At 23.0% G+C, this 25,128-nt stretch overlaps 7 protein-coding genes across 7 annotated transcripts; 2 read left to right on the forward strand and 5 right to left on the reverse strand. All coding sequences in view use genetic code 6, as the record gives it.

Annotated features, from left to right (window-relative positions):
- Nucleotides 1-272: 272 nt before the first annotated feature.
- Nucleotides 273-5,121, reverse strand: TTHERM_00535840 (AAA domain protein; the record flags this gene model as incomplete). The annotated part of the gene is made up of 10 exons (XM_001023493.2): nucleotides 273-364; nucleotides 421-499; nucleotides 560-703; nucleotides 757-1,446; nucleotides 1,502-1,846; nucleotides 1,905-2,018; nucleotides 2,088-2,557; nucleotides 2,627-2,722; nucleotides 2,783-3,723; nucleotides 3,779-5,121. The coding sequence occupies 10 exons, from the start codon at nucleotides 5,119-5,121 to the stop codon at nucleotides 273-275; spliced, it is 4,314 nt and encodes a 1,437-aa protein (XP_001023493.2).
- A 294-nt stretch (nucleotides 5,122-5,415) lies between these two features.
- On the reverse strand, nucleotides 5,416-7,776 carry TTHERM_00535850 (hypothetical protein; the record flags this gene model as incomplete). Its single annotated transcript, XM_001023494.2, has 1 exon — nucleotides 5,416-7,776. The coding sequence occupies one exon, from the start codon at nucleotides 7,774-7,776 to the stop codon at nucleotides 5,416-5,418; it is 2,361 nt and encodes a 786-aa protein (XP_001023494.2).
- A 2,672-nt stretch (nucleotides 7,777-10,448) lies between these two features.
- TTHERM_00535860 (hypothetical protein) lies at nucleotides 10,449-11,957 on the forward strand (the record flags this gene model as incomplete). The annotated part of the gene is made up of 4 exons (XM_001023495.3): nucleotides 10,449-10,688; nucleotides 10,746-10,866; nucleotides 10,923-11,180; nucleotides 11,230-11,957. Exons 1-4 carry the CDS (start codon nucleotides 10,485-10,487, stop codon nucleotides 11,955-11,957), a joined length of 1,311 nt encoding a protein of 436 aa, XP_001023495.2. The 5' UTR covers nucleotides 10,449-10,484.
- A 232-nt stretch (nucleotides 11,958-12,189) lies between these two features.
- TTHERM_00535870 (kinase domain protein) lies at nucleotides 12,190-13,482 on the reverse strand (the record flags this gene model as incomplete). The annotated part of the gene is made up of 1 exon (XM_001023496.1): nucleotides 12,190-13,482. One exon carries the CDS (start codon nucleotides 13,480-13,482, stop codon nucleotides 12,190-12,192), a length of 1,293 nt encoding a protein of 430 aa, XP_001023496.1.
- A 403-nt stretch (nucleotides 13,483-13,885) lies between these two features.
- Nucleotides 13,886-15,715, reverse strand: TTHERM_00535880 (hypothetical protein; the record flags this gene model as incomplete). Its single annotated transcript, XM_001023497.1, has 1 exon — nucleotides 13,886-15,715. The coding sequence occupies one exon, from the start codon at nucleotides 15,713-15,715 to the stop codon at nucleotides 13,886-13,888; it is 1,830 nt and encodes a 609-aa protein (XP_001023497.1).
- A 1,193-nt stretch (nucleotides 15,716-16,908) lies between these two features.
- Nucleotides 16,909-20,191, reverse strand: TTHERM_00535890 (pumilio-family RNA-binding repeat protein; the record flags this gene model as incomplete). The annotated part of the gene is made up of 16 exons (XM_001023498.2): nucleotides 16,909-17,142; nucleotides 17,210-17,329; nucleotides 17,385-17,516; nucleotides 17,588-17,716; nucleotides 17,776-17,922; nucleotides 17,973-18,295; nucleotides 18,351-18,439; nucleotides 18,491-18,663; nucleotides 18,727-18,801; nucleotides 18,860-18,976; nucleotides 19,103-19,401; nucleotides 19,511-19,606; nucleotides 19,668-19,727; nucleotides 19,864-19,974; nucleotides 20,069-20,082; nucleotides 20,181-20,191. 16 exons carry the CDS (start codon nucleotides 20,189-20,191, stop codon nucleotides 16,909-16,911), a joined length of 2,130 nt encoding a protein of 709 aa, XP_001023498.2.
- Nucleotides 20,192-22,547: 2,356 nt separating this feature from the next.
- On the forward strand, nucleotides 22,548-25,070 carry TTHERM_00535900 (hypothetical protein; the record flags this gene model as incomplete). Its single annotated transcript, XM_001023499.2, has 1 exon — nucleotides 22,548-25,070. One exon carries the CDS (start codon nucleotides 22,548-22,550, stop codon nucleotides 25,068-25,070), a length of 2,523 nt encoding a protein of 840 aa, XP_001023499.2.
- Between the last annotated feature and the right edge of the window lie 58 nt (nucleotides 25,071-25,128).

Genomic DNA, 25,128 nt, shown 5'->3' on the forward strand with positions numbered 1-25,128 from the left:
TAGAGTTATTACTACACAAAGAATTACAGCATTAGTGATAGTAAGTATTTGTATTAATTTAGCATTTTCACAAATAACATTTGATAGCTTTTTGCTATTAATAAAATTACTCACTTAGATTTTTTTTTATATACAGTTATTTTAGATATATTTTAATTTTAGTAAAAGTAAATATTTTTTTATTATTAACTAAATATTATTACTAAGATTAAGTTAACAAAGTTACGAGTTATTTCAAGCAATTTTAATTGAATAAATACTATGATTATAAATCAACTAAAATATTAACTCATCAATCCTCTATCTCTGCACCATTATATGAATTCTCTCCAAATTTGTTCGTTATCCAAAGTAAAAACATCTCCTGATATTTCAAAATTAAATTTATTATTAAATTAATTTTTATTTATTTCACTATACCTATTATTATAAGCGCTTCATTTGTTCTTGAAACTACTGCATTTATTCTACGTGGATCTCTTAAACTACCTAACTTTGCCTAAATTAGAATTAAAGATATTTAAACAATTATACATCGTAATATTCTTTCAAAAATTACTTCTTTGTTAGATCTAACAGTGCTGAAAACTATGAAATCAAATCTTTTGTCTAACTCTTCTACAGTTTTAACATTAATCACATCCATAGATGATTTAACGTTCAAGGCCTCCATTTCATCAAGATCGAATAGCTATGGATTATTCTTTTAAAAATTTTAAATGTAATAACTTGAATACATGTTATTTTAAAGTTTACTTTAACGTGATAATCAAGCTCACTTAATATCAATTATTTTTGAGTTTTATAAGGAGTTACAATACACAATTATTCTTTACGAATAGCCTTACATTTGAATAGATAAAGTATCGTATGGATTAAAACTTCTAATTCTTTCACATTGACTATAGAGTCTCCCTTTTTTAACTCAAAACCTTCAACGTGTATAAAATTTATCTTTACTTAATTATTTGGCCAGCAATAATTATCTAAGTTATTTTTAGGTTTATCAGAAATAATCTAATTAATATCTTCCATAAAGGATGATTTATCTTCTTCTGCTCCATTTTACTTTTCATCTTTTAATTTAGGAGTAGGAAATACTAAATTTTTATAATAATATTTTGAGGTGAACTAAAGAACATGGAAACTTATTTTATAGTTTTGACACAGCAAAAAGGGTCTTATCCCTTCTCTAACTAATCTTTCAAAAAGACTTAAGCCAAAGCCTCTGCTTGAAGAAAATAGATTATTTGTATAAGCAATCTATTGTAAGTGATCTCCAATTAATACTAACTGCTAACACTATTTTGTTATCGCTTCAAGGCAAGCTATTTCTGATACATTTTCTGCATCAAGTATTATAACTTTTTAGAAATAAATTCCTTTCAAAACAGAAAAATTAGCACTGCTACAATTAGTAATTACTACTTAAGCTCCTAAAAGAGCCTTTTTATAAAATGTATGTTTTTATTTATAATTTAAGTGTATAAAAAATTCTTACTTTTTTAAGAGAATGATAATATCTAGGCATAGAATTATGGGTTTTCTCGTAATCAGGTACAGACGTTTTAAGTCCTGTAAACTCTATTTTAGTTGTTTGCTTCTCTGATACCTCAATCGCATTTATATCACAAGATCTCAAAGCATGATAAACCTATCTCATTCTTTCTGTAGAATGTACACAAAGTAATATTTTGAGTTTGCTATTTTACTGAGCCCACAACATTATTAATCTTTTTAGTACTCTCATCTTTCCACTACCATTAGGAGCTTGAATTAAAGACAAACTTTGTCTATGAGCAGCCAGAAGAGCTTGATATTGAGAAGGATTTAAATCTTTATTTTGCTAATATAAATAAATTTGAACATTTTAAATATTGTAAAAAAATATATTAATTAATTACTATAGGCATTTCTTTGTCTACAATTGTTTCTGCAAGAGATCTGAGATGATATATATTGCTCAGTGGTGGTGCTGTCAAAACTCTATTTAAAGTACTTGACATAGAATCACTTTTCTATTTATTAACAATGTGTTTAATTCATTTATTAGCTTTTAATTATATATGAAGTAAGTAAAGTCTTACTGTAACGGTTTTTAACAAACTATCATTATATCTTTCATAAAGTCCAAGGTTGCATATTTTTGTGATTTTCCAAGTTCTTTATTCGCTAAGAATTTTGTGATCTGGATTTAAAATGTAGAGTTTCATACACAAATCTTTTTATATTTCCTTTACATATGCTATAACTGAATACTCAACTTTATTTCCATACTCAGTTATTGAATCAACATATGCCTTACTGTATGAATATTCCTCGTCACTAATTTGAACTTAAATTTTACTTTTGCCGTTTTCAATTATTTAAGGCTATTCTTCATCTCCAACCAGAGTTCCATCCTTTCTCCTACTATTTGCATTAAAGTAATCTATTAGCTTATCACCAGTCGCTTTCATGAATGGTTTATCATAAGAAGGCTTGAAAAAGCATGATAAAACCACCATTTCATCTTCACAAATTTGATGGTGATAGATTGTACCATCTGATTAATTTCCTAATAAGATAGTTCAATTTGATAAAGATAAAGATCAAGAGTTAATAATTAATTGTAGAAAAACTTTACTCTTAAGTAATTTTTTTTCTAATATGCCTGCATTTTCCTTAGGAGAGAATATAAAGACATCTTTTTCATAGAGAGTTCCAATTTCTTTAATACTACCTTTAAAATATATTAATTTGAAATTTTTAATGTTTCATAAATAGATTATTTATTTATTACCTTTAATATTAGTGATGTACTGAGAGTATTAATGCTATTTTGATTTCATACTTTTATTTGTATAAATTGTATTTGAAATAATTTCAATCATTTCCTAAACGATCTAAAGTTTCTTATTTGCGAAATAATAAGCACAACTAGAGTTGATAAATTACTCTATGTCTATCTTTCCAAATTTGTAGATTATTTCACAAACCTGAAGAGCAAACTCTGGATCAGATGATGTATAAATAAGAGTTTCATACATTTAATTTAACATATCTATGGATAGATAATTTGTGAATGGATCCTTTTTTTCTGCTAAAAGGTCAAATGGCTAACTACCTTTCATTTTACTTAAGTGCTCAAGGCTCATCTTTTACTATTACTACAATTAATACTAATTTGAAGGTTAACTCATATAAGAACCAGCAAAGGTAAGGTGATGATAATAATTATACATAGGTTTGTTTGATTTAATAGGAATAGAGTATGATTACTATAATACTTCATTTAGATTTTCGTTGAAAATTCTTGGTATAGGCTCTGGGATATCTACCACCATATTTTAAGAAGGCATTTGTTCATCACTTACTTCCAAATTGAATTTATCGTAATAATCAAATGGGTTTTCGCTTTAAAATCTTACGACATCTCTATACTATTATCTCAAAATTCTATTTACACTTTCTCTCACTAATTAATTTGAGTCTGTAAAAATAATTTCACCACCTATCATAATCGGTTCATTCTAGTTATGATATTTAACTTTGATTTCTTCATAATATTCTTCTTCACTTTCTTGCTTTTTGAGTTATCTTGATTACATAATATCAATTAAATATTTTAATTCAGCAGGTTTTTTCCTTTTAATGCAATATGCCCATAAAAAGCCGACCCATCTCCACTCTATTTTCCCAAATTCACTAATTTTTTGCAATTATTTGCATGCTTCTTCAAACCTAACATTTATAAAATTTAAAGAAAGTTTTACAATCGAAAATGATTTTATCTTACATATCTTTTTATATAAAAATTTAGATTTTCTTAGAATATTTATGCAATTTATGATCTATTTTATCTTAGTTTGTTAATAAATCTTTTTTTGCATCCTCACTAACTTGCTATCTATATAAGTCATGAAAAAGATTTGAATTGTTAGGAACATCTTAAAAAGTTAAAACATAATCAAGATAGCTTTTATATCTTATCCCTAAACAAAGAAGGTTTCTGCCAGCAATTTCTTTAAAAAGATTTTCAAATGCACGCTTCTTTGCTTCTTTTTTATTTTCTGCAAAAGAAGACACCTAGACTGTAATATTTTAATTTAGTAGTTTGCGAAGTAATTGAATATTATGATTTTTATTATTAAAGTACTCTTCCTATGTCTTAATAGATAACATAGAATTTTCATATTATGCAGTATGTTTCTACATCTCTAATTCTATTTCTTCTAAATCGAATTTTAAATTCATAAAGCAATGAAAAATTTATTTTTTTTTGCTTGACTTTGCATCGTCTTAACAATCATTTTAATAAGTAATTGAAAGTTTTGCACCTGACTTTTATATCCATGTATTCATATCCATAAAATTTCTTTATCTCCAAATTTTTAGAAGTTCCAATTGTTCATTAGGAGTAAGTACTTCAGGAAATGGTTCATTTATATACTATTTTTTCTAGTCATATTAACTCATATTGTGATCTTTCATCATTGATTTAAATTTTTCTTCAATTTTTTCATCTAACTTGCTATCGAACCATCCTTTTGGTACTTACTAAACCATTTATGGTGTAATGTTTTAAAAGTTATTTTGTTTATTTTTTAAGTATTCTGCATAACTATTATTTCCTTGTGAGTTTTAGCAAGTAAATAAAATATCTTTTTAATCATTTTTATTTTCAATTTCTGTAGATTATTATAAATTATTCATTTTGGAATGAAAGCTTAAGTGTAGCTACTTTGATATATTTTATAGTTTATCTTTAAGTGCTTTTCTTTTTTGTCTTTTATTCTTCTTTTTACTACTTCCAGGTTGGACTTCTCCTTCCTCTAAATTCCTTCTTTTCTTCTCAGAGCTCAAGTATACTTTCTCATAATAAGATTAAACAGGTTAAACAGGAATAGCCTAGACACTATTTAATTATTATTATAAGCTCTATTTTTTGTTTTCAATAATTTTGTCATTTTAATCCTACTATGATATCACTCCAAGTTTTTAAATTTCTTAATCCTGTTGAAACTCAATAAATCTCTTTTTACTAGAAGAGTAATCTTCAGGAATATAGTTGTAAATTTCTTCCATTTATTTTCTCTTTTTTTTGCTCATCTTTGAAGCACTTTCATAAGGATCTATCATATTTTTAGAGTTAGTATGTATAAATTAGTAATTTTCAAAAAATTAAAATTTTAGTATCTTGAAATTAAATTAAATTAAATTGTTTAAAACTATAAATAAACAAGCAAACATTATAAATTTTAGAAATAATTAATCAAAAATAATTAAAATAATCTAATGAGTTAGCGGTTTCCCGCATTTTAAAAAAAAGAATTTAAATTTATCAGAAATATTAACAATATAAATCTAAATATTTTTATATATTGAATTAAATTAATAAAATATTTTTTCATAAAATAATTATTTAAAGTGAAATCATTAAGCATCTTTTTATAGCAAGTTAAGAGCCAAGCTAGGAACTTTGCCTTTATTAGAAGAACTTTTAGTTCGTTTTTATGAATGTTAAGTAGTCTTTGGAGTTTTAGGTGAAATGGAGGATGTCTACTATTCAAGCGTTCCTAATTCTATTTTTATTTATTTCAAGCGATTTTTGAGTGCATTAATTTTAATCAGACTCTCTTTTTAATTTGACGCAGTTGTCGAATGCTGTAATCCTGATTTAATAAAATTAATGTCTTTATTTATTTAACTAATTTAACCATCTAAGAAGGTATTTCTAAATACTTGATGACTGCTATTCTGCTACCTTTTTTGTTTTTAAGAATATTCATTAATAGTATCCAAATTATTTGCTTGAATTCCTTCTTAATTTGACTCATTTAATGCTTATACTTTAGAATTTGTTTAACTTTTTTGACTTATTTTATTTCTCTAAAGACTCAAGTTGCCTTCGGTATGTTCAGTTTTTAACTATGACCTAGTTTCAACAGAGGAGCTTTTAAATTGCCTTTAATTATTATAATTTGGATGGTAACCAAAATCATTATATGAATTTTAGAATTATTAATCTTTTTAATTATAATTGCTGTGACTTTTTATTTATGCATCTAGGGTGCTATTTTCACTCATTATATAAGATTTGTTTGTAGCTATGTTATTATTTTTTTAACTTTAAAAACCTCCAGATAAGCAAGTGCCTTAAGCTGAATTCTAAATTGATGAATTGTGTGAGGAATTTATTTTTGAGTAAGAGTTTATTTAAATGTAACTTTGTTGTGGGGATTATTCCATAGGCACTTGATAAGTTTCACTTAATTCATGTTATTTAAGTACCTTTTTTCTGATTAAAGTTCTTGCAATATCTATATGCAATATTATCTTAGTTTGACCTATTACTGTCGAAGCATCATCTTTTTGATAAATTGGCACATCAATTTCGTTTATACCTTTTTTGCTTGCATCTATATCTAAATAAAAATGTCCAATAACATTAGTTTCATTGCCTTTATTTTATACGAGTGAACATTTTGCTTGATGTTAACAACTGTTGCTTCTACTTGTTTAATTATCAATATGATGCTAATCTCTCTATGAATCAGGATATTTTTTTGGTATAGGTGTTTTGTTGTTTCTTAACTTAAAATTAAACTAGAAATCTATTGATTACATCATTTCATACTTGAAGAAAGGAGTACTTTTTTTGTTGTTAGCTGAGAATTTTAATATAAAATAAAAATGATCGTTTTAATCATCAGTTCTAGGTTTGATCTTAAGTTGAAAATTAAATATTCTCATTACTAATTTTATTTCTTGCTTACTGATTCTGCTAGGAGTTTAGGTTTGAATAGGAGCAAGGGGCTACTCTTAAGGTAATTGAGGAGTTGTAGCTAAAGGTATATTAGCAAATATTTTAGTAGGCGATGAATATTTATGATCTTTGTTTAACACCTCTGAGTTTGTTTCTTTATTATCAAGAGAACTATTTTAGGTAGATTTATTCCTATTACTAATAATATTATTCTAACCATAGCTAGGATTATTTTGCTATTATTTAATTGGCTCTCCATAATATTTATCACTTGAAGTAAAATTTGACTGATTTTACTTATTAACTTGATTATTAAAAGTGAAAGATTCATTTTATCTCATTGCTGGACTGGCTGAGTTGTTAGAAGAGAAAGCAAAACTCTTATTTGCTGAGACTGAATAAGGAGTATAAAATGTTTAACCTATCTTTTTGTTTGAATTACAAGCACTCTTCATAAACATATAGCTTCTAGACATAGGAGAAGAACTTCTATGAGAAGATTTAACTGAAAAATGAGATTAAAAAGGATCAAAGCTCTATTCAGGTTAAAACTTTTATAACTATGCCACTCTTCTTTTATGAAGCTTATAATCAGCATCAAATGATTTCTTTGGATAAACGCTTGGTAAATTAACCATCCTATAAGCTAACTAAAAGTTTTCATTTTATATTTTATATATCTCCATTTACTTCTAGTATGTTTTTGAAGAAGGTTAAACTAAGACTAAACTAGCAGCCTCTTCAGCCTATTTAACAGCTTTATCGTTTTCACTAATCTCTATCAAAGCAGTAAGCAATTTTTTATTTTCTTTTTATATCTTCATTCGTTCCTATTCATATTTATACTTTTAATTATTTTATCTGTTTTTGTGCTAGAAATCTAACTTTTCCTACACTTCATTTATTGATTCCTGTATCCCACTGTCTTTTTCATAAACTTTATGCAGGTTAGATATATGTCTCTAGTAATTTTTTTCTCTTTCTTTATTAGCTATAACCCTTTTAGCCTAAAATACAACTTGCTTCATAAAATGATTTAATCTTAATAGATAGCTTCAAAACTAAATAAGAATACGTTAAAAGTTTTTAAAAATAAATTTATAGTCCTTATAATGCTTAGTTAAATTATTAATCTTTGCTTTTATAATCTATTTAAAATAGAGATAAATTTTATTCTTATAATTGCACTTTATGGTAGCTATAAAAATCAAATACTTTGCCTTATAAAAATAAATTAAACTCTTAGTATTTATTTTAGATTTTCTTTGATTTATTGGTAATGGATAATATTAATTTTTAGATAAAAACAATCAGATTAAAATTTATAAATTTATAAAATTTGTTTATAAATTTATTTGTATCAAGCAAATAATATTCACAATTAAATCAACTTCATTCTTGTTTTAATTAATTATAAAAAAATATTTAACAAATAAATTTTAGATTTAAACACTTTACCAACCGATTTTTAGCAATAAATTATTTTCATTAATATTCTACTTGCTTTATGCTTGTGCATCTTAAATAAGATATTTTTATAAAGAATTATTAAAAAAATTTATATTTTGAAATACAAATTGTTATTTCAAAATATTTTAATCTTAATGGTTTACATTTAGAATTTAAATGAAATTTATTTATTTTTAAATTAAAATTAATAACTTTAAAATTTAATTTTTAAATAAAACTTTTTTAGATGAAAAAATAATTTTTTTGAAAATCATTAAAAATAAAAAATGAATTTTTAATATTATTTTAAATCTTATTTTTTTATTTGAAAATATTTATTTAAGTATTAAATTTATATATTTTTTTTTCTTTATAGTAATTGAAAATCTTTGTGTTGTCTATCAATACTCAATAATTATAACTTATATAAAATGAGATGTCCAACACAAAAGAAAATTTATGTAATAATAAACGTTAAAACAAATAAAAAATGATATTATTATAGCAAAAATACTGTGTAGACTGACATAAAATATTCAAAAATTTATGATTTTATTAATTGAGATATCAGAAATATTATTAATTAATATAGCATAACGCATTAAAAGTAATAAAAATAATGTTATAATTTGAGGGATATAAAAAATATTTAAGAAATAATTTGATTATTAAGTAAAATAACGTAAGGTCGAATGAAAATTGGTAATTAATTATAATTACAATAGCCGCTTAATATCATGAAATAAATTGTATAATTTGTATCGAATTATTTTAATTTTTCACTTTTTTAATTTAAACTGAAAATATTATGAATATTTAAAAGAAATTTGGTTAGATCTTTCTAAAATTATTAAAAAAATTTTTGAAATTTCTTTGATTATTAAAACTAAAAATATTTTAAACATATAAAACAAGACAGTTAATTATTAGATAAAAAAATTAATTAAATTGATTATATTATCAAATTCTAACTTTCTTCAAAGTTATCTTATGATATATTAATTGCAATTAGGACATTTATTTTAAATAGGAAACCATTTTTGTATACAATGTGTATGAAATATATGTTAGCATTCAAGTTTAAGTACGCTTTAATTAAGCTCGAAGTTTTCAATACAAATAGAACAACAATCGTTTATTTTTTCTATTTCTTTTTATGTTATTGTATAGCTTTACTCAGTAATCACAATTTGTGTTTATTAGGAATTTAACCCTTTTTCGCTTTACAAGTCTGAATAGATAGAGTATAATACTCTTGCAATAAATATTATTTGGAGTGCATTTATGATCAAATTTAGTTCATCAGAAGAATTATCAGTGTTAATCCATAAATTTAAGGCATAAATAAAGAAGCTCAAGCAATAACCTGCAGCTATATACTTAGAAAATCTATTATTTAGGATATAAATCTTTGTTTAGTGAAAAAGCTCTACATTTTCAACAAGGGTATCAATGTTTCTTGAATTTTTAATTGCCAGATTAAACATTGTTGTTAACATTATTTTTGGTATAACTAAGATTATATTCATTATGCTCATAACAAGTAGCCATAGATAGTTTACCAAAAAAAATAAATCAAGCTCAAAACTAGTATTTAGAAGCACATAAATAATGTAAATATAGCATGCATTCATGATAAAAGCGAGCTTAAATTGTATTTTTATCTATTAAGTATTGAAAACAGGATTGTTAGTATATTTAAAATAGTCAATTTAAGGCTAAACACTTTACATTTATTCTGTATTGCCTTTTGTAAATAGGATTCGCCACACTATTTACAATAATTTACCTTATTAAACTTGATTTAGCATATTTTACATAATTGTTAATTTTTTTTTTTAATATTGAAATTTATATTAAATAAATAGTAGTTTATAATTTGCTATATAAAAATTGTATTTAAATTAAAAAAAATATGGTAATATAATTCTTTTGAAATGCCTGTCTCCTTCATTTTAAATATTGGATCCTTAGATATTTACTAACTTCCAATTAAAACACTTGATTTTTAATATTTAGGAGGGTGAGAGTAGAGGACAATACAGTATTAGACATTTTAAATTATATTTTGATTTTTTTATTAATTTAAAATAATTTCGATTGATACTTAAAATAGCTATTTGATGGCTGAATATTTTTCAGTTATTTACTTTTAAATACAAACTATTTATAAGAATTATCTTTTTAATGCTGAGTGAGCATATATTAGTTATTTGTTATTTTTTTAATTTATAATTAAGATTCTCTTCATAAAAAGCAATTATTTATAATTTTTTTTGAATTGATTATGGGAAATTAGATTGTAGATAAAGGTATTAAACCAATAGTGAAAAAAGAATTTGAAAATTTAAAATCTAAGTAAAGAGATTATTTAACTGTTAGCGAAGTTATAAAGTTTTAGCATCCAGAGAATTATTAATTTCAATTTGATCATTTAGGGAATCTTTTTGTCTTAAATTCTAGTCGTTCAGGGACGTTTTCAATTTAGGAAGTATTTAGTTTGAAAATTGTTTTTAAATCACTTCAGAATAAATTTTTTTTTTTGAAGTTTTATAAATTTATAGAATTTTGCTAGAATAATTTGAAAAATGTCAAAACGTATGAGTTTTAAAGCTAGCTTTAAGCAGCTACAACTCATGTATTACTTTAATATCTACAAAAGGAAAATGGTATTTACTTCTAGATTAAAAACATATTTTTTAATTTTTACATATCATCTTTAAAGGTGAAAATGAAATAGTGGATTGGGTTGAGCAAATGCTTTTGAAAAATGAAAAAAATGCAATTACGTTTGAAAGGATGGGAAATACAAAGTTTATTGGTATTCAAACTGTGAAGATACTTTATGAAATTTTCAAAATAAAAATGATGAATGGTATGGAAATTTAATAGTTCTTTTATCTATTATAGTAGTGTGGAGAAGAAGCTGGATTGATGGCTCCAGATGCTAAGGAATTAGATGAATACGTCCCTGTTGAAATGGGTAAAGTTTAACAACATATGATTAATTGTTTATGTAAGCCATTTAATAGGCAAAGAGTTTGCAAGGTAGTACTTAAGAGGATTTGCTAAGTTAATGAGAGAAGTAGGATTTAATGATGATTCCTCAATGCAGCAAGATATTACAATGTTGGAAGCTAGTCTACATAATACTAACAATCCAATCAACAAGATTGGATAAAATTAGATTGATAACTTGTAAGGGAGAGGAGAAAATAATTTTTAGGATTATTAGAGAGGTGATAATACAGGAGGGTTTAATTCTAACGACTAATACTTTGAGGATGAAATAGATGTGGAGGACGAAGATGAAATCAATGATGAAGACGATGAGGATGAAGATGATGAAGAGGAAGAATTATATGACTTAAATAGAATAGATGATTAAGATGAAACAAGCTACAATAAATTCTAAAATAAATTTAGATATACGCAATCATCAGGAATAGCATAATATCAATAATAGTAAAGATAAACTTAAAATAACAATTTCAACAACTAAGATGAAGAATCTGAAAAATAAAAATAAAATCTCGAAGATAAGTATAAAGATAATTATTTTGTATATCAATAAAAATAAAACTTAAAATCTGGATTAAATTCTTCAGGATAAAAGCATAAGTCATAGTCAATTAATAATAGTTTATCTTAATAATATCAAGACCAAGTTACCACAAGTTAACCAAAGCAAGGAATAGTAATCCCTCCTTTGTAGGTGAATTTAACATAAAAAGGATATATGCCAAATAACTTCATGTGAAAATTAAATAGATTAATTGCTGTAAAACAAAAAAATAAGTAAGTAAATAAAAAAAAATGCAAAGATTTATACTTAGAAGAATATTGAATAGATACATTTGAACTAATTTAGGATAGTTATATTATATTAAAAATATATAAACAATAGTATTTTATACAGGATGACAATATAAAAATAAATAAATGAATAATTAATTATTTTTAAAGTTAGTTTTTTTATCCAATATTGAAATTCAAAAAGAGTAAACACTTTCATCATCACTTTGAAAATTATCAGAAATGTCTGAAAAAAAAGGATGTGCCAAAAAATCATCTATTCCCACTCTTAAATAATGAAAGGGAGTTATACACTTTAGGATAAGATCTTTAAGAATATCTATATCTTCTTAACTTAAATCAGTGTTTTTTATCATATCTTAAATTTCATCTTTAAAATGATTCCAAAATTCTTCTATATTGTTTGGTTAATACAAGATTCCATACAATTTATCTTGCCTATGATAATATTTTCGTTTGTTTTATTTTTTCTTTTTAACAGCAGACATCTACGGTGGTGATGTAGAATTAGATGGAGAATTTACAGGTGTTTTATTTGTATTGTTTGTAGACTCTGGGGATAATTGTAGCTTTCTGTGAATATTAATTTGCTTTAGACTTTTTGATATCATACCAGTAATATTTACTTGTGAAATATCAATTAAATCTTTATTTGACTATTAAATCTGTTGGACAGGCTACTTCTTTTCTGTTGAAGTGCTATACTGAAACTCAGCTTCTTCGTAGTATGGACATTACTTAAAAACAAGTTGAAAAAGTGCAACACCAAGACCAAAAACATCGGAAGAATACTCATCAATTAAATTTAAATTAAAATTTGGTTACTCTAAGCAATCTACAAATTCTGGGGGATGATATTTAAGTGATCTAGATGTATATTAGCGAATAAATTCTTCTCTACTTGCAAATTTTTGATATTTTTTACAGAAACCAAAGTCAGCTAACTTAAATTCTTCTTCTGAAAAAACAAAAATATTTTCAGGCTTTACATCTCCATGAACCATATTTTTTACTTGATGTAAATATTTTATAGCTTAGCCAATTTAATAAAAGCATATTTTCAAGGATTTTAAGTTATCTTCTACATTATATTTAATCATATAATCAAAAAGATCTTCTAAAGCTTTAGGTAAAAATATGGCACAACTCATTCTAAATTCATATATTTTATTTTCTTAAAGTGCAATAATATGAGGATGCTTCATTTCTTTTAATTTTTCTACTTCATTTTTTAAATCATAACACTATTCACAATGCTATCCTTCAACTTTGTGTTTAATCTCTTTCACTACAATCTTATTAGAAACACTGCAAGAATTCATATTTCTTCTCTTCTTTAAAGGAACTTTAATAATAGCAGAAACAACAGAATTATTACTACTTTCTATGTGTTTGGTGAAGCAGTTTTAACCTTATAGATATTCGAGTAATTCAGGGGTATGTTTATTATTTGATAATTAACTGCTCATTATTTTTATCTTCCTGAAGTTTAAAAATCTTATAAAATATGTATTTTAATTTAAATATATATTTTTATTTAATCGAATTCCATCTTTAAAGATATATAATTTCTAATTATTTTCTAACTCATTTGCTCAAACAATTTGCAACAAGGTATTTATAATTTTTATTAAAATTTATATTCAAGAAATCCTCACCACAAAAATTTGTATTAATTAAAACTTAACTCTCAAAAAAAAAGTAAATTAAAAGGAGGTAAATTTGAATATTTATAAATGAATGTTAAATTTTTTTAGAATTTTAATTTAAAAAAATTTTTTTAACTTAATAAAAAATTGAATAAATGTAAAACATAAAATAAATTTGGTATATGTATAATCTATATTATATTATATAAATATTTTTTTAATATCAAGATTTATTATAAATGTAATGTTTATTTGTTGGGGTGCTATACCTTTAGAATATGTTACTCTTTTATTAATTTTAAAAAAGATTCTCAATTTCTAAATTTCTCAAATATTTATTTTAATTTAATTAATTGGTATCTAAAGAAACTCTTCTATTTTCTTAAATATTTGGCAAAAACGTAAAATTGGTTTCATTTGTGTTCATTCTTTCTCCCTTTTGCTATTACAGGCTAGAATGAGGATAGTGATTGCTTTTTCTTGATGCAGCATTACTTAAATCCTCAGTTAAACCTAATCTGTTTCTTATGATGTTATCGTGCTATTACGTATCTAGTCTTGTGATAGACTTTTTTCTGTATTTTCCATCAGAATAATATAATCCATTCTAATTGTTTTTTTAGTTATGAAAAGCATTACTTTTATTAATTGTATTTTCGTCAACATCGAGCTTCCCATTTAAAAATTTTTCATAATCATGTTTTTCAAGTAGATACTTATACTATAGATTTGTTAATCTATTAGTATCATACTTATGATTGCTATTAGGTGTTTTTTCATTAGATAAATCTTTATGGTTTTTAGAGGACTTAGGTGAGTATTTTAGCTTTTTTTCATATGAAGAAATAAGCTCATTCTCTTCAGGAGTAAGCAATTATGACCTGTCTATTTAATGTTTTTTATATTATTCTTTTAAATGAGAATTTTGTATTTCTTCCTCTAACTTTTTATCATTGTATGTTTAAAATGTATTAAATCTATCGTTTTGATTCTTAGTGGTACTATTTCTTCTTTTTTTGTATTATAAAAATTCTTCAGGCATATTATCTTATTACAATTCAACATGCTTTTTAAGATTCTTAGGAGGACTTTAATTATATAAATCATTACTGAGCCTTAAGGAATCTTCTCCATTAATTTATTACTTTAAATATATTTAATCTTCCATCTTTTTTGAGAAATACTACAAACCCATTTTTTCAAGCTGGATACTCTTCTCTAATTCAACAAGATCATTCAAATTTTATTCATTTTTAAGTTTACTATTTAGTATCTTTTCATATGCTTCATGCTGCTATATTTTGTATTGTAAAGCTTATCTATCTTAACTCCTATTTCTATCTGTGCCAAATCCAACTTGCTTTTAATTAGAAGGAGAAAGCTTTACTTATGTAGAATACCCCTTTTTATCATATTAGTCTTCATTCGTTTATTAAAAACTATCTTCTGTTTCAGATTTATGGTACCTTTTTTATGATTTATAACTATATATATCATCTCTCACTGAATCAAAGTCAAAGCATTTTTGTTAAATTCTCCTTAATTTATCATTATACTCACTTATTTTTCTAAGATTTTAATCTGCTTTTTCTTTATAATCTAAAACTCTTCTTTAAACGCTTTCCTAGTAATTCCAATAATCCTCTAATTACTTTGGACTACTCATTGCTTCCCTTATTTCATTTTTATCATAAAATACTTTATTATTGTTATTTGAATTATTCTTTTAAGAAGCCGCATCCTGATTCCCAGGTGGTTATTTTTCACCTTATTTCCCTTTTAAAGATTACTTTCTTATGTTTTTTGAAGATGATCTTTAACCACTTTACGGAGATTATCTTCTACTACCTGATGGCTATGTTCCTATTTATCTTGACGGCTAACTTGGAGAGTGAGGTGGTGATCTACTTCCACCTTTACTCGAACTGACTTTTGATGGCGATTTAGGTGTTTTAGGTTATGAATTTATCCCACCATTTGCCTACTAAGTCTGAATTTAAACTTTTTTTTATGGAGTTGCTGTTCCTCTAGGTGATTAATTTCTTGAAGACATAACTTACTTATTTATTGATTTTAGTGTAATTCACGAGTATTAATTAAATAATAAATGAATATAAATTTTATGACTTAAATTACAATTGAATTTACAAAAATTATAATTTTTTCCTTAAATTGAATGGATATTATAAAATATAAATAATCTAATTGTATCATAAAAGATAATTGAAGTTTAAAACTCATTATAGCCAACAATAAATTAGTACTTTTAATTCATATTTATTAAAATTTATTGATATTTAATCACTAAAATACTTATCTAAAATTTCATAAAATTAACTAATGATTACCATTTATCATATTATCATAAAAATAAGAATATCTTCTATCAAATCTTTTTATAATACTTATTTATTTAAATATTAAATTTTTTGGTTTATTTATAATATTTTAGATAAATTTTGTTAAAAATTATTTTACCAAATCATATTTAATCTAAACTACAAAAAATACAAAACTTCTTATTGATAAACTTATTCATATTATTTATATTTATTTAATTGTAATTTTTAAAATAAAACTGTATTTTTAATTTTGGAATTACTAATTCTCAAAAAAGCTAATTTAAAAAAGTACTAAAAATCTGAATGTTAATAAACTTATTCAGACCATTTAATTTTAATTGAATGATAGTATTTTATTTTAAATAATTTTTTGTTCAAAGTTGGTTGAATTATAAATATTATTAAGTTAATTTATAAATGCAATAATTCTTTTAGATTAAATAAAAAAATGAACAGGATATTATTTAGGTGTAACATAAATTTAGTCTTTAAGTCTTACAAATTATTTTTTTTATATTTAATTTAAAGGTACTTAAAAAATATATGAATAATTCAATAAATTAAATACTTTAAATATTATTTTGATAGCATTATAAATCGAATAAAGAAAATGTTAGGGTTTTTAATAATTAATTAGTATTTTACTGATTTAATTAGATTTTAAATTAGTTTAGCTTTTAATTAATAATGCTTTTTGAATATTTTTAATTCCACTTAAATTATTAGATTTTAGGATAGATATTAAAATATTTGATTTAAAATATACAAATAAATAGAAATGAGAAAGACAGTTTACTAACTTTTTAATGCTAATATATTAATAGAAAATGAACATTTTGCTTGAGAATTAATAGTATATAAATTTTTTTTTAAATAGGTAAAAGAAAAAGCTTACAACTAAACATCAATTCAACATATTTTTACTCTTAGGACTTATCTATGATTTTTAGTTTGTGTAAAATGCTCCTTATTTTGGGTTGTTAGCAATACATTAATTTAAAATCTATTTAAACTAAAGCATCTAGAAATTGTCAACATCCACTAAATTTATCACTCTCTTTATAACAAATTTACCAAATGAATCATTAAATAGTAATATCATGTTCTCCATAATCTTTTGAATGTATTTAGCTCTTTACTATTTTTATTTGTTTATTTAATAGGTTAATTTTAATCTTTCTAAAATAAAAAAATATTATTATTACCTTTTTGCAAAACTGTAAAACCGATTCTACGATATTAGATGAAACCTAATTTTATGCTAGCATAATCATGTTTTCAAAAACGTAATCGCATATGAATTCTGTTTCGTCATTCGGATATATCTGTGATAAAATATTTAATTAATTGAATTGATAATAATACAATTTTTTTTTTTACTTTAATAGCCTCCTAGAGAGCATAATTTCCATATTTATCTATAACAGTATTTCTTATATCTACTTTTAACAGCTATAAAATTTATTATTTTTTTTATATTGTATCTTTGAATCTATTCATTAAAGACTTTATCTGTTTATTTATTTATAATTCAATAAAATCAGTTTAGAAAAAATAAATTTTAGAAAACTATAAAAATTTACAATGCACACTCCTTGTTTATTTTTAACCACCTCTTTGAAATTTTTAATGACTGCATCGTATATACACAGGATATTGTTTAAAGTAAAGTTCTGAACGATTTTATTAATTACATGAGTAGCATTAGGATTCTTTAAAATTATAAAAAATTGCTTTATTAAAATTTTTATAAGAATGTATTTTTCATTACTAAAGTCATAGGGATAATGTACATTCCAACACACTAAATTACAAGGATTTATTCCCTTTCATTTTCTAGCTTTATCGTTTCTACCAAAGATTAAATAGCATGAGTTCCTTAGGGATCTTAAGAAATATCAGGGAACATGTCTTTTATCTATGTAAATTATTTATTCAAAATAGAAAATAAAATTTATAATGCTTTACTTCTTGTAGTATTATGCACTTTTGCTGCATAGTACAGACTTAAACTAAAGTTTTAGAAAAATAATTTCCATAGTGGTGCTTCATTAATTCAACTAATCTTCCTTTAATTTCATCTATAACTGCTTATATTTCATAATAAGCATTATTTTCAGCTGACTTTTTGATGAGCATTTAGATTGCCATAGACCATTCCTTATTTTTTTGAACTTTATTTGCTATTTAGCCTTTGATTTGTGAGTATGTTAATTATTCATGAGGTGGTGTAGTGCACCCAGTTGTCGATGGACTCATGTCTCTTTAAGGGCTAAACGTAGGAGAATTACCTACAATTTCATAAATTATAAATTTTGTAATATTTATTAGTTTTATGTAAATTACTTCCATGTGAAAGAGGAGGAGTATAAGGTTAGTTACTAACATTCAATTTAGGAAATATTTCTTGAATTGTCTTTCTTACTTTTTCAATACTTTAAAATTAACTTATTGTTAAATGTTATAAATGCAAATTCATTATTTACGCTGGATCAATGAAATCGAGCTCAATTGAAAATATCTCAAAACATTTGTTTCCTGTACCCTACTAAAACCATTATTATGGAATTTAGTAATTATTTTTATTTGAATTAATTTTGTTGATATTTTTTTCCAAAACTATTCCGCACACCTTTAATTCTCCTACTTCATCTTTTCTCTAAATAAGTAAATTATTAATTAATTAAAACTATTACTCAATATTATTTTTTGTATATTTTACCCCTTTTAATTCTAATTCTGTGCCATCTTCAAACTAAGAAAGATTTATAACCATATCAATTACAAAGTGTTTTCTCTATTATATTTTTAAATCCCATTTACTTTTTTTGAATTCATATTTTAATAATAAATACATCTTCAAGGTTAATGACCGTCGATCTTAAACTAAATATATGTATAGGAACGATGTATTATTAAGGTTAATATAACTGACCTGAATTTAAGTTAAGCTTTATATAGTCATTATTCATCTTTATTTTAAAAAAGTAAATACTCAGATTAACTCATTTATATTAAAAATAATTTTAATTTATAATTCTTATTCTTCTTAAAATAAAGTATTTGTTTGTAAATGATATTTGTTTAAATGTAATTACAGAATGAGGGCTCTGATAAAGATCAGAAATTTATTGAATACTAAATATTGTTGCATTTGATATCGGATGTTATATTTCAACCATAATTAGATGAGACTAATGCAATTTTGGTCTTCCAACTTAAGAATAGCTACTTGAAAAAAGCCGTCCTTCATTCTACTAAAAGGTATACATAGTGTTGACAAACTCATATTAGTTCTTTAATCTAATGATTCCTTCGTCACATTACTTATGAATTGCAAATTTTTTTTCTTTTAATTTGTGAAATTCTACAATCTTATAAGGAATCTCATTCACCACTTTTTAAATTATTATTTGTATGAATATAAATAAAAGGAAAAGGTTGTGCTTCAGATGTATTTCGCTTCTTCGCTCATTAAACTAAAATATTAGTTATAAAAATATTACATTTGAGGCAATAAGGGCAGATTTATAAAGGCAATGTTTGTAATGTCTCGCTACATGTCTTATAGATCGATTCAGATTCATTTTCTTCTTCATCAACTTTTTTTGATTGTATAAAAAATATTCTCTCTTTTTTATTTGAACAATTGATCTAATTTACATCCTGATAGGACAAAATCATTTTAATTAGTAGATATACTTCCTAAATTATCATCATCGCCTTTAACATATTTATAAAAATTTTTCTGAATTGTTATTTCCAGTAAATAATTAAATAAATAAAAACAAGATTCTTCTAAATTTAAAAGAGCTCAACATAACCAATTATTTAAATAAATTTATTTATTTTTATTTACTCGAGAATATCTTTTTTACATCAGCTGGCACGTTTGCTTTGAAATCATCTTAAATAAAAAGACCATTTCCAAATGCGTTTTTAGAACTTGATGTACCTACTTTATAATTAACTAATTTAATGCGTCTATACGCTGCTCCTTTCAATTCGAAAGTTAATTATGAAATAAAATCCTAATAATAGAGTAAATGCAATTGAGTTTATACCTTAAAACCTTTTTCTAAATAAAAAATGATTTAACAAATTGATCTTGCTTGTTTGTAGGACTGAAAAAGTTTTTGAATGCAAATTAATAAAAGTGATAATAAAAATAAATACTGATTATCCATTTGAGGTAGAGAAGAATTATATCTAATTAAGAACTACTTTAATATGAGTATACAAGTATAGCTAAGCTTATGATAATATATAATGGTCTAATCTAGTAAGTAAGTAATATGTATGTTTAAAATTAACAATCTGTGAGCTTTATTTAGCAAAATGCTTTCTTTTAAATACAAAAACGATATGAATGTATCTTTGCTTTGACAATTTGCTTATTTTTAATTAAAATCAATTAATTTGCAAATATTCTTCCTACTTTGTTTATTTATTTACAATGTTTTAAGTATATGGTTATGTAAATATTACTAGTTAAAGTTATTTAAAATAAACTATTCATAGATTATTTGATTGATTAATTATTCATTAAATTATTTATTTATTCAATTTAAGATTTCACTTTTTAGTAATATTTTCAAGTATTATTTTTTACGAAATTTCATTAATATCCAATGCATCAATTAGTAATCAATAATTCAATAGTAATTATTAAAATTATTTATAAATTTCTTAAAAAAATTTAAAATATTTAATTTAGATATTTTTAAAATACATATAAAATTGTTTTGTTAATGTAAAAAGGACAATTGATGTTAATAAAAGAATTATTTATTAAAATTAATAAAAGAAATATCTTATTGGATTGAAGTGTTTTTTTCTTTCTTTTTTCTACTTGTTAAAGTTTAAGATATTTTATAATATAAATTTTGTTTTTATATAAGATTTAATTTCCTCTTTTCTACTTTAGCTTAAGTGTTTAACTTATATAAAGATTTAATTGTAATTATTTTTACTCTAAGCTATAATTCACTTCATTTCATTAATCTTTTAAGTAATAAATCATTACAGGCAATAACAAAAAAAAATATATTAATTACTCAGTAATAAGTGGTCTAAATACATATGTTTTATAGAGGTATCTAGATTTAAAGCATAGTTCTATCCTTTTTCAAATTTAATCTTTCTATATTCTCAAATTAAATATTTTAATTGATATCTTTAACTTTAATTAAAAATAAGGTTTTATTCTGGAATTCATTAATTATTTATGATTTTAATTTTATATCAAATGATAATTTTTTATTATTTTTCAAATTTTTATCAACTAAAAGTTTAAAAGTAAAATCTATATATATCTTTTATCTATTACTTCATATATTATTATAAACTATTCTAAAATAAAATAATATTTTAAACACATCTTTTTTGATTTTATTTTTTTAATTATTTAATCAAAGTAAAAAATTTTAATTATTCTAGTAAATTAAAAGCTTTTAGATATATTTAATGTAATAATTATATTACTAAAAGGTTTATTATTAATTTTATATTAAAGAAAAAAAGTATAACAAAAAAATTTTTGAAATACCATTTTAGATGTTTTAAAAATCTATTTTTCTAAAAAAAATTGATATTCATAGTTTATTTTATTAGGACTGAAATTTGAGATACTTTGAATTTAATATAATACGATTAACGAAAATAGCTTAATTATACTATTATATTTACATTTTTAAGAAATATTTATGATTGTAATTTTACTGATAAATGAGTTATATCTAATTTATATTGAAGTAGAAAAATAAAACAGAAAAATTATTTGATATACCACTTTAGATATTTTAAGATATCATACATCATTTTAAAAGGAAATGATATTCTTTAGTTTGTATTATTAAAGTTTTAAATACTTGATATGTAATCTAATACTATTAACTTATTTTTATATTTAATATTTTATTTAGAAATCAATGAGAAAGACATCATTAAGTTTTTATTTGTTATTTTTTTCTATTTTTAGGAGTGAAAATACAATTTAACATTAGCATTGTTTAAAAATTTAACTATAATTTTTATTTCTTTCAAAAATAAGAAAAAATTATTTAGATTTGTGATTTAAAATTTCTTTAACATAAAACAAAAGAGTAAATTTATAAAGTTTTTTAGCTATTTGAATCAACAAGAAATTGATAGAATTAAAGAGTTATCATTTTATGAAGCTTTCGTCTAAAAATAAATATAAAAACTATTTCTTACAAGTTATTTTTTTATTTTTTGATACAATTAATTAGAAAATATTCAAAGATTAATAATCATAGTAAAAGCTTACAGAAACAAACATTAAAAATTTGTAAAATTTCAATTAATCCTTAAATACCATCCTTTCTTTAAAAATGACTTTTAAATCCAGTAAATTAAGAAATATTAATTTAATATTAAAATCACTATTTTGAATAATCCTAATTTCTGTTAAAAAAATTGTTTAAATATCTTGATTAAGTAAATTATTAAGAAAATCAATCAAATTTAGTATATTTAATTTGTTATGATAATAATAATAAAACAAAATTTATATTAAATTGAATGACTTCAAATAAATCACCAATTAAAATTATAGAGAATCTCTAAAACTAAACTAGCTATACTTAGCTTACAAAAAAATAAGATATAAGCTGCAATAGTGCTATGAACAACTCAAGCTTTAACGAGCTAACAACTTACTATTAGTCACCTCTTTTGCAAACTTTAGCAAACGTGCATTAAAGATCTAAATCCAATGTACTTACTTATAGGAATAATAGCAATAACTTTTGGTAAGAATCATCTCATTCAAATCTCAAGTAGAACGGGAGTATAAAAATAGCATCACAGGTCATTCCATAACAATCAGAATTTCCTATACAGACTTTTCAAAATAAAGAAATTTTTTCTACTCCAATTTAGAAGCAGAACATAGAAAACTAACTTATACCAAGAGTTTTAGAAAGTGAATTCAACTCTTTTAAAAAATCTCAAAGCCTGTCTTCATAATAAAAGTATAATACACCTTGCCAAGATAATTAAAACTCAAGTTTAGCATAAAATTACTTTTCCTAAAATCCTAAATAGGCAAATTAAGATTCAGGTAATCAGAGTAGTTTCCGCAATAAATCCTTTCATCAGGAGCAGCAATCATGTTTTAATTAAAACATATTACAAAACAATATTTAACTATAAAATTAGGTTTAAAGTATTAAAAACTTCTACCCTTAAAATTAAGATTAATTTTTAAATTAATTAGCAAGTAATTATCAAAAAGAAAATAATAATTCTACTGGATTTAGGACAAGCAATCTTTAATCGGATAGGATGAATGAATATATACAAAAGCTTAACTTTGTTAGTAATTAGCAAATTGGCAAAATTTGTAATATGAAGATGTTCGCTTAAAGCAATATAGAAAATATTCCATAAAGTATACTTTCACAAAGATCATAATCCCATCAATAATCTGTATAAAACTAATCTTAAATTTAGAATAATTTATAGTAACTAAACCAAGCAATACTTTTTTAACCTATTAACTCAAGCTCATCAACACGCTTCTAATAAAACACCATCAATAAGAATGATCAACCACTCAAAGAAAAAAAACTAAATGGAAATATAGGTAGCATTTTGTAAATAGTTGATAATTCTGCAAATTTTGAGGGTAAAGAGTATCAAAAAAGTAGACAAATTTAACAATAATAAATTGATTTAAATAAATATTAACACTAAAATATATCTCTATTAAACTAAACAAATAGTTAGCATACTAGCAATTTTAATTAATTAAACTAAACTAACCTAATTAGCAAAACAAATTCTAATTCTAACAAAAATTTTACTCACAATAACTTATAAAAATCTTCATCATAAAATTCTTTAACCTAGAACATAAAAAAAAATGAAAACTCGCTAAATTAATAGCAATCAGTTAAATGTTTGAAATCTCCTACTAAAGACATTCTCCATAAAATATTTTATTAAAATGGAAGAACCTTTGATGATTTAAAAAGTGAAAATGAAGGTTAAGCTTTTAATTAAAATAATTAACAAAATAAGGAAACTAAATTGGAGATTTCTCAAATAAATTAAGATTAGACAGAATAATAGAGATAATTTTACAATTCTGTTCCTATTAAGTCTTCTAATAAATAATCAATCAATTTAATTGACGAAAATAATTTCCGCTAGAGCTTAATAGCCATTAATGGAAGTGAAGAAATAAATCATACTCTAGAAGAAGATATCCAAAATAGCAAATATATTAAGAGTGAATAAAAGAAAACTAAAAATTACAGCTAAATTAACCAATAAAGAATGAAAAATATGAATTAAAACTAATAAGAAAGCAGTGAATCAATAAAAATTGTTTTCGAATCTATTGAAAGTATAAATAAGCCACATGAATTTAGCTAAGATTAGCTTCCTCAAGATTTTTCTACTAAAAATTTAAATTTTTAATCTTAAAATTAGTTTTAAAAAGTATCATTAGAATAATAATGTTAATTACCACTATAGGATAAAACTAATGTAACAAATCATACACAATACAAAAAATAATTGCTGTAAAATATTGTTAAAGGACTTGAAAGAGATTCTTCTTTTGAGAAAATATGTAAAAAAAATTATGAAACCATAAAATCAGGTGAAAAGAGTAAAGTCAGTAAAGAAAACTTAAACAATACTTTACATTCCCCAAAAAATTAAGAAAATAATAATAATAATAACTAGCATAATTTTGTTTAAAATTAAAATGACAATAATTCAATAAATTATTTTTAAAATGATATTTAATAATAAAATAACTAGTTTAGCAACAACCAAAAAATTATCTAACAAAACGAAATAACAAATTTATATCAAATAATTGATGATTTGAAGAGAAAAAATGCTATTTTAATTTAAAACTCTTAAGTTTAAAATTATATTAGACTTTAGTCTTAAATGATGAAGTAAGAAGGGCAGACGAAGTTGTTGCAAAAAGAGTTAAAAATATAGAAACAACTAAATAAAAATTTAGAAGAATAACTTGAAAAATATTTAAATCATATTAATTTTAATTCAGTTAGAAATTAGTGAAATAGTTAACAATAAATACTACTAGTTAGTTTGTTAGTTAGTTAATTAGTTAATAATT

Source organism: Tetrahymena thermophila (genome assembly GCF_000189635.1).
Source record: "Tetrahymena thermophila SB210 genomic scaffold scf_8254428, whole genome shotgun sequence".
Lineage (NCBI taxonomy): Eukaryota > Ciliophora > Oligohymenophorea > Hymenostomatida > Tetrahymenidae > Tetrahymena > Tetrahymena thermophila.